The 14,221-nt window shown below is 42.5% G+C and overlaps 1 protein-coding gene across 1 annotated transcript in view; it reads right to left on the bottom strand.

Annotated features, from left to right (window-relative positions):
* LOC147683085 (tetraspanin-15-like) overlaps nucleotides 1-14,221 on the bottom strand; it is a 215,614-nt gene that overhangs the window by 21,353 nt on the left and 180,040 nt on the right. The window contains exon 5 of the mRNA XM_086943569.1: nucleotides 2,637-2,753. Coding sequence (XP_086799695.1) covers nucleotides 2,637-2,753 — 117 coding nt within the window. The remainder of the gene's footprint in view (nucleotides 1-2,636; nucleotides 2,754-14,221) is intronic.

The raw sequence follows: 14,221 nt of genomic DNA, 5'->3' as shown, positions 1-14,221 counted from the left end.
CTATTGTAAAAAAGCTTAACAGATTGATCCGAGCCCAGTATCTGAGTTTCTCTTCAGTAAATAAAGTGGAAATTAACAGATTAAAGAACCAAATACGAAGAGAAAAAACCAAACAGAAAAAACTGATCCAGGACTCTAACTGGATTGATATCCAACTAGCAGTCAAGCAATGTAATCAGCGCAAATACTGGTCCCTGATTGCGAAAATGACTGGAACCAAAAAGAAGTTGGAAGCAACCCCTGTTTCAGAGGAGGACTGGGACATCTACCTGAGCAATTTATACAAACCCAATCTGAATACTATGGTAAAAGAGGCTGTTGATCGAGATATGGAAATCGAAGATACTAAAATCACCAAGACTTCGGCAGTTTCTATTGCCATGAACATTAGGAAGGCAAGAAGTACGGGTGCATCCGGCCCTGATCAGATCCCTATTAAGGTCTACCAAGCCGACCCTAAAGTGTGGGGCCTGATGCTCTCGCCACTGTTCAATTACATTTTTGACTCTGGAAAAATACCGAACTCCTGGAAGGGAAGCATAATTATCCCGATATACAAAAAAGGCAATAGAAACATAGCAGGAAACTACAGACAAATAGCGCTGATGGACGCTGCCGGGAAGATCTTCGCAGCAGAAGTATTGGACAGATTGAAATCTTGGGCATTTAAGTTGGGTCTAATTCCCATGTTTCAGGCTGGATTCCGACCGAATCACTCAGTCACAGATAATATAGCAATCTTTCAGACAATCCTAGATAAATATGTAACAGGGAAATCACAACCCATATCCGCAGCGTTCATCGATTACTCTACCGCCTTTGATCGAGTGGACAGACCGACCCTGTGGAAAAAACTAAGAAGGATGGGTATCCCTGAACTACTACTACAACTAATCGTGAATCTCCACAGTAACACCTGGTGCCGTGTTCAAATGGGGAGCGACAAGGGCTTGTCAAAGATAATACGGACATCTAATGGTTTAAAACAAGGGTGTCTTTTAGCTCCGATTTTATTCTCCCTGTACTTAAGTGATTTACCATCTCAATTACAACAAGGGTTATGCACGCCTCCGAAGATCGCCACTCAGCGCATACACGCCCTGTTGTATGCGGACGATATAGTCATGTTTGACTTAACGCCTTTTGGACTTCAAAGCCTTTTAGATATTTTATACAACTACTCTAAGGAAAATTTTCTAATCCCGAATATAAACAAAACTAAAGTGGTCGCATTTTCGAAAAAGAAAAAAGGTGTGAGGTACCAATGGAAGCTGGGCGGAGAGAGGCTAGAGCAGGTAGAGGAATATACCTATCTTGGTAGAATTTCTTCATACAACATGAGTAACATCAAACAAATTAATCATTTAAAAAGGAAAAGTGACTTACACGCTGGGGCCATGTCACGCCTGTACTCGGCCACTGGAAATAGGCATTTTTCTGCATTAATAAAAGTCTACAGAGCTAAGATTCCCCCGGTTCTGTCATATGCCTCTGAATATATTCCTTTAAAACAATGGTCCTATATGGACTTAAACGAAGGTAAAACACTAAAAAAACTACTGAAAGTTTCTACTTCTACACCAGTACAGGCGCTAAGACTGGAATGTTCTATCACCAGCGCATATGCTACAGCCGTAGCAAGTATCATCAGGTGGGCCTACAACCTTCTCCATTCTAAAGAAGGTACCCTACGATGTCTGTTAAAAATAGAGACATTTGATAAAGATTCCACCCATCTTATCTTTTCCAGAAATATGAGAGAGGCATTTCAGCTAGCAAAAGTCAGCTTAGAAATTTTGTCATCGTGGACACCTGCACAACTCAAACTTTTCTTAAAAAACTTTACCCCCAAATTGAGTTATGAGCTTGATCACTTACGTTGCACCAAACTATCTATGTATAAAACTTATGCTGACTCTCAGGAATATAAGCAAGAACAGCCGTATTTAGACTATACTCTAACACACGGCGCAAGGCGTGCAATTATGATGTTGCGTTTGGGTATACTACCCGTTCTAACCTTTACATCTTCTTGGAGACTAGACAGTTCTTCGCTATGTACCCTTTGTCAGGGGGGCAAACAGAATCTTGAGCACCTTCTATTTTTATGCCCAAACAACAAAGTTGTAAATGCAAGGTTAACGTGTCTTGAGCCCATCTATCGGTCATGTAGGATTGTCAATGCAAAAGATGTTCTACTTTTATGCAAAATGCCACCTAATGAATATGTTTGCTATAAAATTTATAAGTTTTAAAATTTTTTATTGAAAATGTATTAAATTTGTATGAATAACTAAATGTATATTTTAACCAAATTTGTGGTCCTCAAAAGAGTACCGAAATAAATAAATTTTTTTGACTTGACTTGACTCAACATGCCCTGATAAACAAGCATTGGCATAGCCAATCGGTCTCGCTTTTGGGACCATATAATTATTTAGTTATGCAGCACAATATCCTTGGTGCAACAACATCAACTGTTGCATGGCTAAACTCTTATAAGGTCCCAAAGGCGAGACCTATTGGCTATGCCAATGCTTGTTCTGTTTGGCACAGATAGCAGCTTTGTGCGGATGGATGAAGGACTGAGCAGTAAATTGCACAACTGACTGGAGTTAGTGGAACCTGCATCTTACCTTTTGTGTCACACAGCAAGTATACGGAACGCCACATGCTAGGGGACCCGTGCTGTTGCATGAGTGATAATGATTAACCCCCCAGTCTCCATATTCATCGCCTCCACAGCATTCAAACTGTAAAAAAACACAATAGCTTGTCAGGAAGGCCACTAGAGTGAGGATCTGACACACATAATTTGGAAAGTGGGAGATTTTTCATGGAAATGTAACATATTATTCATATTGCCTCTCATCTTCCTTTCAAAAGGTTAAACAAGCCCATTACTTACAGCCTCTGTAAACCCTTAGGCATTTCATTGCGTTTGCTACGGAATCCCTTTATCATGTAACAACTTCCCTAAATCGGGTTTTCATTCAATACCTGCCTAGCCACTCTCCTAATAACAGACACATAGCTTTCCAGATCCCCTAGACAATCCTGCAGTTCTGATCTGTGTTTCATGGTATTTCCTGCCTTCTTCAATTCTGTGTTACCACCAAATTTTACGAAAAACCTAGGAAGTCACTCCTCTATGGCATTTCAAGTTCAACCACAAATGAGTTCCTAAAAATGTTGCTATACAACCCAAAGCATTACAGTTCTCATTGTTTGAGTTGCACACTTTGCACACCAGAAGCAGTCATGGCCTGGACAAAGTAAGATCTCCCATCTATGAGGTAATCTTGACTTGTTTAAAAGATCACCTTTGTGCCAAGTTGTTATTACCTGCATTACAAATCTCACCTTTGATGTAGCCATGCCTTGTACAGAAGGCTAGTCCTGAATTGAAGATCAACCTTCTCTGAGGTAAGTGTGCACCAAGTATCTGATGTCTTTGTGATAGCTGTGCCGTGTACTAAACATTTATTAGAGGTGTATTCAAAGACAGGCAGAGGCACAGGATGGTTAAAGTAAGAAAATGCCAACTTTCTAAAAGTGAGTAAACTTCAAGGGTTAGGCCACTTTAATGTAAGCAAGGCTAAGCCACTCTATACTGAAACAACATCAAAAACAATCCCAGTACTGACACAACTTCGAAATAAACTTTTTTAAAGCTGATCACAACTCTTATTCAAGATGCTCACGTCTAATTTCTTTTAGATATGAATTGGAACAGTTCATTCAATCACCATATGGGTTTCTGTCAAACACATAACAATAATCCAGAGCATATAGCATACATTTTCAAAGACTTCTGTGTAATTTAAACAGTAAAGTGTAAAACGGAATTTAAACAGACTTTAGTGTAAACAAAATATAATTATATGAATCAAAAACAAACATGAAAGAACAAAACCAGTTCATACATTTTTTTCTAAACCAAACGAGCATCCTACACCTTGCTAAATTAGAAAGGGCTCACTAATGGCAGAAGGAAGCACCAGGGGCACTCATGAAACACTTTGCTTTACTGGGCTTATCCAAGGGACCAAACATCAAACTCATTTGGTTATGTCCATACATAAAGGTTACCTAAGCGGCGAAAAAACAACCGATGTAGGTTATCCCCCTCCTTGAAGCTAGGCACAAAGTCTTGGGATTTGTGCGTTGGGCACCAGACCTTGAATGGCCACAAGTTACCAAATATTACCACGATTATGTGATGACTGGCACTTTGGAGGGCAATGGGCATCATCCAATAGATGCCCACAAAATACCAAGACATACACCCATTATGTTAGGGCAATCATTTTTACGAGGGATTGGCAATGGATGAACATATGTTGCCAAGAATTGCTGTCTCTGTGCCAGGGTCAGAATTTTAGCAATATGGGCAATGAGCATCATCATATAGATGCCCACAAATTGCCAAGCATTACCAGAAGTATGTGAGGGTCAGGATTTTACTATAGCTGGGCAATAGCCACCATCTCATGGATAAGCAGAAGTTGCATAGGATTTAGTGCCCCGGACGTGTTCAAATCGTGTTGCCTAAAGCTACGCCACGGACACGTGAAGCATTGGGTAACTGCCTCAATCTTTGCTCCTTGTTCTTAATGGTTTATGGTCGAAATGTGGCTCTGGCACTTATTTTTTTAGCTGTATTGTGTAGACATTTGGAGTTCGAATGCTACCCCAATCTTTAATGGATTTAGAATGAGTAATATCCATATTCCCAGTGCTTGAAATGGAAACATAGAAGTGCAGGTACTCTGCAGGTACTCAGTACCAGAGTACCTGCTTACTTCTGAGAAGTGCCGGTACTCTCCAATTAAAAGTATAGCATTTTTCTTGAGAAGTGCCGGTACTCTTCGTCTTAAAATAAATAAGTGCTGGTACTCCATGCCGGACAGTACCGGCCCATTTAAAGCACTGCATATTTAAACAGCCGCATTATCCAGCGCTGGGTGTTAGCAGGGTGGTGGCAGCTCCATTGTAAACGCTTGGTGAACGGCAGATTGCGAGGGGCTCCTCCTCTGCCTTGGATATTCAGCATATAAATAATATTTGCCTGACTTTACTGAGAATTGTACCTAACAGAGAGATCTTTTTAGAAATATTTAAAAAATCGCGAAGCATCGTTTTTATCACTGTGTAATTTTCTCTGAGTTACCTTGCACCGATCCACCGCGGCGTGTGCCGTTTGAGTGGCGGGCAAGGGCGGATACTCAGCTTGCAGGCTCCCGCTTCAACCGAACGAGTTAGCGTTCGAGTTGGAGGCGGGGCTTTGCTCCGTCAATATAATGCGCTTCACCAAGCGCAGTGGTCGAGCGCAGCGGGCGCGCCTCCAGCGCGCCAAAGCCGCGCCAAAGGGGTGCCAGTCTGCGCCAGTCCGCGCCCAGGGCATGCCAAGTGCCCTGAATACTGGCCCGACATCATTCTTAACCAGTAAGTTTTTAAAATATACCAAATCGGATCTGTTAGATATAAAAAATACACTGGGACTGAAAAATTGCCCACATCTTAGTTTAGATGTACGCTCCAACTTATCCCATGCTATCTGCTCCTGCTGCAAGTATAAATTTATGCGTACAAACACACAAAACCCATCCGCCCCTGAAAGTCCTGCTAAAGAGGCAAAAACCATCAAATGTGCACTCGTGAATGCGAGATCATTGTGCAAACACAGACAGGACGTGTCCGAATTTATTTCGGCTCACAAACTTGACATCCTCTTCGTTACAGAGACATGGGCCGATCTGGCATCTGGCCCAGACCTGGTAGCAGCCATTCCAGAGGGCTACTATATTGTAAGACAGGATAGACCGCAGGGAAAAAAGGGGGGTGGCCTCGCTATAATCCTACGGCTAGAGCTAGCATTGAAAACAGTAATACCAGACAACATTTCTGCAGAAGTATTAGGCTTTGCTATCACTCTATCCCCTATTCAAACGTTTAACGGTATTCTGCTATACCGCCCCCCGGCAGCCAGAGCGCCTTTTTTCCAATCGATAAGCACGCTACAGGAACTGGCATTAGTAGCCCCAGATTTTACAGTACTCGGAGATTTTAATTTTCATTTGGAAAACACAGCAGATAAAGATACATCAATTCTCATTGATGATTTTAAGGCAGCTGGGCTAAATCAGCTAGTCACTTCAGCCACGCATACAGCTGGCCACATTCTTGATGGCCTATTTACGAGCAATCCAGCTATCACCCCCCCCACGGTTGTCCCAGTTGTGTGGTCAGACCATGCAGTAGTGGTCTTCTACATCCCCGTTAAACAACACAAAAATTTACAGACGGCTAAAAGTAATCATAGGCTATGTAGGGACTGGAAAAACATAAATACCAAAGCGTTAGCTGAGAAGCTTGAAAACAACAAACCACCTATAGTGCCAGATTCTCATCTAGCAGTCAATAACTACAATCAATGGCTCACAGACACTATTAACCAAGTAGCGCCCTTAAAGAAACTGCGCCTGAATCGCGTAACACCATCGGCCCCTTGGTTCTCAGAATCTTTAAGACTGGAGAGGCAGAAATGCCACAACCTTGAAAGACACTGGCGAGTCAGCTATGACAACAATGATAAAGAAAGATATAAACTAGCATGGTCAGGCTATCGAAAGACATTAAGAACGGAAAAAAGCAGATACTTCTGCGAACAAATAGAGTTGGCCCAGAACTCCAGCAAACAACTATACCAGGTAGTGGCAACACTATCAAACACTCCAACTCCCACAACCATAGATACGAATCAAGAATTCTGTAACAAAATGGCTGATTTTTTTAGGACCAAGGTCACAGAAATCTTTGACAAATTCAATAACATTACAGAAGTGGAACCCTCGAGCTCACTGAACAACATATCACCCACTACTCCCTCTTTGGTTGAATTTAACCCTCCATCCCTGCTAGAAATAAAGGATCTCATCAAAGCCACCATGTCGGGTTCTCCTCTGGACCCCTGTCCACCGGCCATTATAAAATCATCCACCGACGTGGTGGCCCCAATATTGGAAAATATTTTCAATACTACCTGTAAATCAGGGAACTACCCTCAAAGCTGGAAATCAGCTATAATAAAGCCACTTTTGAAGAAACTTACTCTTGATACCTCAGAACTAAAAAGCTATTGTCCGATAGCAGCGTTGCCTTTCCCTGCTAAAATACTTGAAAAGGTAATAAATAAACAGCTAGCGAGCTACATTGACCAGAACAACATGCTTGACAACACCCAGTTTGGGTTCAGAGGAGGCCATGGCACGGATACAGCGCTTATAAAGGCCTCTGAGGAGATCAGACAGATCATGGACCAGGGTGGCACGGCAGTCCTGATTCTGCTGGATCTCTCAGCGGCCTTTAACACGGTTGATCATAACACTCTGATCGACCGTGTCACCGCCATGGGCATACAGGGCAAAGCTGTCGAACTCCTGGCTTCTTTTCTGTCGAACAGGGAGCATTCGGTAAAGATGGGAAGTTTCTATTCTCCGACCTTTATGTTGCCCTGCGGAGTCCCCCAGGGATCCTCGCTAAGTCCGACACTCTTTAACATCTATGTGTCGGACTTGGCGAGGCTCATCAAAACCTTTGGGATAGGAGTGACTTTGTATGCAGACGACACTCAACTTGTGCTGGCAGTAAAAAAAACGGGAGTGAGGTCGCAGCTAACTTCCAGTCAGGCATGAGAGCAATTAGTCAATGCATGGATAGGAACTGCCTAAAACTAAACACTGATAAGACTGAGGTAATGGTGTTTGGAGATCTACAGCCATCTTGGTCTCCAACTTGGTGGCCTTCGGAGATGGGTAATCCACCTATCCCGGTTCCGAAGGTCAGAAATCTGGGAGTGTTGTTTGATAACAAGTTAAACTTTACCAGTCACGCCAACGCGGTGGTATCTTCATCCTTTTTTACGCTTCGTAAGGTAAAAAAGTTGTTACCATTCCTTCCTCTGTCGGCTGGAAAAACCCTCATGTCCTCCTTGGTGTTGTCCAAGGTGGACTACTGTAATGGGCTTCTGTTGAATGCCCAGGAGCAGGTTTTCAACAAACTACAAATGGTACAGAACGCAGCTGCACAAATTCTGACCAAAACCCCAAGGTTTGCTTCCATTTCCCCTATTATACACCAACTTCATTGGCTCCCGATCAGAAAGAGAACTAAATTTAAAGCTTTATGCATAACCTACAAAGCATTAAACAGCCTGGGACCTGAGTTTTTCAGGGAATCTCTGTGTAGATATGTCCCTAACAGAGTCTTAAGATCAGCCTCTTCTGCGGCTCTATGTATTCAACGGGTGAGAACGGTCACATGGGGAGACAGACGCTTCCTTGTGGCCGCATCTAAACTCTGGAACTCTTTGCCTACCCACATAAAAAGCAGCCCATCTTTGATGATTTTCAGAAAGAAACTGAAGACATGGCTATTTACTCAATAACTTACAGGGAGTGCCGCCTTTTTTTCTTTTTTCTGCTAACTCAGCGCCGAGACACCACATGTGGTATTTGTTGCGCTCTACAAATCTTAAAAATAAATAAATAAATAAATAAATTATTACCAGTGTGCCAGTGTCAGCATTTTAGCATTAGAAATCAGTGAACCAAAACAGATCAAGAAGCATTTTCTCAGGTTTCCTCTCCTTTTCATTAGTGGGTAATTTGCTTTTAAGTATCAGTTTGTAGGTGGGTTCCTGAAGTCAATTTCTTTACAAATGAAACACAGGTGTGTCGAAAAGACAAAACCAGAGATACAATTATTTAACACTATTTAAGGAAACACTGAAACACATAATTTATAATGTGAAATGTTCTAATGAAATGAAAAACATTTTTCTGCAATTCTCAGGCCTGTGCGGTCTTTGGTCGAAGCTGGAATGCTGAGGAACCAGGTCTGCTTAAGCTGGCCCTTTTCACATGTAATCAGGATCATAACATACATCCCACTGATTGGTGCTTAAAAGCTGAAACTAGTGGTGATTGGGCGCTTGAACACTACGTGGACGCGGCTTCGCCTCTTTGCATAACTTGTTTGAAGTTGAGCTGTGAAGATCCCTTCTGCACCTAGTCCTCTAACTTTCTTCAAAAGATCTACCACCTTATTGTCCAGATATTTTTAGGTCGAGCATCAGTGCGCATGCGCTGTCTGCAAGAACTGTTTCGTTTACTAAAAGGACTGTGTTCCCGGCCTGCAGCGTACTATAGGTTGCCTCCAAAGTCGCTCCTCATTCCTGCCTCCTAATTGGTTCAGGCACCCGATACGTCACTTCCGCTTCTAGCTGAAGAGCGCCACTAAGGTACAGATTAATTTAACTTGATTAGTGCCTCTCTGCTGATGCAGGTACTCGATATTCCACCGCCGGTTGCATTTTACCTGTCTGTCCCTTCTGCCCCATTTGTCATGTGCGCATGCTCTTTCTGTGCAAGTGTGTGTCTACCTTGGGTGTCTCTATGCATGCACTGCACTAAAGCTAACCCGTTTTGGCTTTGTCAAGGCTTATTTTGCGTGTCTCTATTGGCTCTCTGTTGAGTGGGGTCTTAGGAGTGTCGCATATTGCACACAGTTGCCAAACCAAGTCGTTGATTTCAATGCATACTACACTTCAGAATTCCAATTTACATGGAATTTTAGTGATATGATTCTACAACTTCAATCTTTTTAACGGCTGGCCCGGTCAAAAGAACTGTTAGGGGCACACACCTGCTTTGTGGCTTTTACTTCACTGACCACAGCATCCTTTCAAGTGTCGCCGGCCTGTCAGGACCCAGACTTTACTTATTACGTACTTTACCACGTTTTGATCTGTGAGCGACTCTTACTGAGATGTGCTAACTTTTAAGAGATCGAGAACTGACTTGGGGCGTGTTCTCCCTAAAGCAGTATTCGCTTTATAAAGTCAAAGGCATGAGCTTAATCCGTCTACTCAACAATGTGTCCAACAGTTTAAAGGTATATGCCTGACTTCTACGTAACTCAGCCACAACTTAGTTCAGCTTTCAGGGTCCAACTTTAACATACGATTGACAGGCAGATCCACCTCAGACATTCAGAGTCAAATGCGGTATGGCTTGCTGTCCTGTAGCCATACCGGCATTTAAGGGGCTCATCCCGAAAGGCAGTCATAAAACAGGCTCAAAATGTTGAATGGGCAGTGTGATTTTGGGAGAGACCGAATCAAACCATTCTTTTTTAATTTCTCTGCCAGAGTACAATCAGTGTTTCAAGGGTACAGCTCCACACTGTTATTGCCATTGCTATACCCCCTCTACCCGACGTTTAAATGTACATGGATGATATACGACTATATGCCGGAGTCTTTTGTAGCAATAGGACTTCCGGTCTTCTCGAGGCAACGTCACTTATGAGTTCATCTAATAAGCTGGGGTTTGTTCTTGAAGGAGAGGAAGGTGAAACTGCATTTTGTGGCGCAATCATGTCATCTTGCGACAATTACATTAAATAATATACATTATATAAAATGGACCTAGTGGGTGTCGAGCAAAAAAAGTCACACAAAATAACAGGAGGAGACTGGCTTGTGAAGAGAGTGAGACTTGCAAGGCCGTTTCTCTTCTCCTGAAAAAAATCGCCTGTAGGTAGAAATTATGCAACCTTCTATAACCGCAAAAGGTGAAAAAGAAATTCCTGCAATTTGCCATTTGCATACATTCCACAATTCAACCACGTGCTAAAAATGTCATACTGTCCTACATTTAAGGTCATTCTTAGGTCAAGCATCAGCGTGCATGTGGTGTCTGCAAGACATGTTGAGTTTACTGAAAGGACTGTGTTCCAGCCTTCTACTTACTGTAGGTCGCCTCCAACGTCTATCCTCTTTGTTGCCTCCTATTTGGCTTGGGCACCCAATATGCCACTTCCGTTTCTAGCTGTAGAGCACCGCTCAAGTACAGATCAATTGGACTAGATTAGTGTCCCTCCGCTGATGCAGGTACTGTTTATTCCACAGTCAGTTGAATTTAATCAGTCTGTCCCTTCCCTACCCCCTTTTCTGAATCGTTTTTGGCCACTATAGGTGTGGCAGGGTATACTCAGACATGAGTCCCTTTCCTACTGCACAATCAGGATTCAAGCAAGCCGGGCTGAAGATGGCTGAAATGCCAGAAACCGGTCCCCGGTAGCTTGTCTCCTTTCTGGTGAAGAATTGGCTTGGTAGTTTAGTCTGCCCTGTTCCCATGATGCACTGGGCCAGGGACAGACTGATTTGCATATAGCCGGGTTCTGAGCTGGGATGGTGCAGTGAGATAAATAACGGTGATGGATCAAGCCCTGATCTTTGGACTGGGTAAGAGTGGTCTGCTTAATTCAGACACTCTGTTCATCACCACCCCCTTTTCTGAACTGTTTATTCCACAGTCAGTTGAATTTAATCAGTCTGTCCCTTCCGCCCCATTGTTCATGTGTGCATGCTCTTTCTGAGCAAGTGCTTGTCTATTTTGCTTGTCTCTATGCATGCACTGCACTAAAGCTAACCCTTTTGGCTTTGTCAAGGCTAGTTTTGCATGTCCATTGGCTCTCTGTTTACTGGAGTCGTAGAGAATTTGGGAGTGTCACATATCGCACACCGCTGTCAAACCAAGTTGTTGATTTCAATGTATACCACTCCTCCTCTGCAGATGGTTCTGTTACTTGTTGGGGTAACAGTGGCAGAATCATGAGTTAATAGAAGACTTTAGTTCCCTACTGGAGTTTGTCTCTTCTCCAATAATTCCCTTGATGTCCTTAACCAACAATAAACACTGAACTAACTACTAACCTTGGGTTCCGGAGTAGCGTGCTACTCACCGAAAGCGATTTGACGCCTCGTCAATGGTAGTAAGTGCTGTATAAATCCAATTGCAATAAAATACCATACAATCATGAGTAAACATGACTTTTTGTCCCAGTAACACTCTCGATGCCCTTCCTACCCTGGAAACAACATTAGTGAAGGTACATTTCTGTGTGTTTCTGGTGATTGAATATCTGTGGAACCTAAATCTAAGAACCCTCATTAATTAACACAGAACTGGTTGGTGATTTCTCAAACTAAATAGGGTCATCTATGGTGAGCAGAGCATTCAATAGTGTAGACAAGGATGACAAGAGGGAGGCAAGGCTGGAGCAGTGGGTGTATAACAGCCGCAGTTCTATAAAGGAGGTGCTGAGACTGGTCCCTATCAGGCTCTATATTTTTGCCCTCACCATGAGGTTAAAAAATCGTAACTCTGCAGAACTCCCACCCTTCACTGCCTTTGTTTCCGTACTTTAATTCTTTGTGAGCCTTCCGCTCCTCTAAATACAAACCTTAGGTTTGCAGCGCATAATTAAGAGTGTACTTTATAAGCAGAACCAAAACATCACTCAGCACCAGCGCAGCACCTTCCCAGTGTCACTCTGCACCACCTCAGCAACGCTCAGCATCACCTCACCATTACTCAGAACCAGCCCAGCATCAGCCCAGCATCACTCGGCACCAGCACAGCATCTCCTCAGCATCACCCAACATCACCCCCAAAGCACCACATCAGCACCTCACCACCACTGCATCAGTGCACCACCAGCACAGCATCAACTCAGCACCAAAGTAGCCCCGATACAGATTCATCACAACCCCACTTAAGAACCAGCGAAGCACCATCACAGCACCACTTTCTATCTCCTCTCTATAATATCTGCTCGCACATGCTACCTTCTGTTACTTCCTCATGATGTGCACTACTCCACCTCTCGCCTCCCAGGGGGCCCCTCCCACTCATCCCTGTCTCTCTCTCTCTTATACCATTTCTCACACCTCTCTCGCTCTCTCACAAACTCTTCCCGAGTCTCTCATGTGGTTCACTTCAGGTTTTTCAGCACAATATCTTTTCTGTGCCTTTTTTAAAGTCTCAGTCCCTCAAACCCACGCTCTCCTCCTCTTCTTGGGGTGTCTTCTGCGTACACAAACACTCCCTCTTTATAAGTCTGTGGCCTGCTGTTCACTTCTTTCTCTTTCTCACACACTCTTTCCGCTCCTCTGTCTGGACTTCATTCACCACTTCGTGCACAAACTACCTATCTCTCTCTATCAATTCTGTGCAGCTCTCACCCCATCTATTCATCATGACACATAGTTCCATTACACAAATACGCTACACACAAGACAATACCACCCCTCGCAATTCCAATCCAACCCACATAATTCCACGCCACATCACATACATCCACAACATTCCAAACAAAACATAGAGGTAAAAAACATTACCATTTACCAAGACAATGTCTCTTAACTCTCGCAAACGCAAGACCTATTGCATTACAAATGCTGGTTATATAGTATGGCATTTTAGATTCTTATCTAAAGGCAAATGTGTGCAACATCCAAGAAGAGATGGGTGTCCTTGCTTCCACTGTAACATTTTAAAGGAACTAATCATGAGAAGAAATCATTCAGTCGACCACCATTAACGGCCATTATTCCGTACAGTGGCACAATACATGGATTGTGACCTTTTGTCCTGACAAAGATCTTGTATGATAGTCGAGGTAGGGGTTGAAACATTGACTATATAAAGGCATTAGAATGTTAAAAATGTATTAAGCTTAAACAGCAAGCAACTGCTGTACCTTTTTTTACCTGCTATTTTGGGTATTTTGAAAGAATATCGCAAACAGGAATATCGTGGACCAAAATAAGCAAAGTTTTACTATATAGAACTTTGCATACGTGTACCATGATTTTATGTACATATTTATATACATGTGTGTGTGTGTGTGTGTATATATATATATATATATATATATATATACACATATACATATACACACATACATACTATTTTTCAAGGTATGTAGATGTGGAGTTAAGGATAGTAAATCTATACTTGCCTATTTTCACTTATGTTCTCGATATTTTTCTCCTCAATATTTTTGACACGATAATATGTCCACAATATATTTCTTTTTCCGATATTCTGTCAGTGATCCCTGTTTTGCACACTTGACAAAATAGGCTTTTTGCACAGAATCATCATAGAGCTGATTTTTTTTCAGTTTTTTTTGTTAGTATTAAATAAGCTATTTTATAGTCTCTGCGTTTTTGCTGATGTATTCACAGGAAATGACTACAAGTTGTAAAACCATCAACCACAAATAAATGTCCCCATGGGGAATTCCATTCACTAGGCTCCTTCAAGACCCTGCTTCTTGATTCCTTATAATCAATTGCGACAATTGA

This window comes from Lissotriton vulgaris, chromosome 11 (genome assembly GCF_964263255.1).
Source record: "Lissotriton vulgaris chromosome 11, aLisVul1.2, whole genome shotgun sequence".
NCBI lineage: Eukaryota > Metazoa > Chordata > Amphibia > Caudata > Salamandridae > Lissotriton > Lissotriton vulgaris.
The sequence above is the reverse complement of the archived record's forward strand: the minus strand, read 5'-3'. Positions and strand labels throughout refer to the sequence as shown.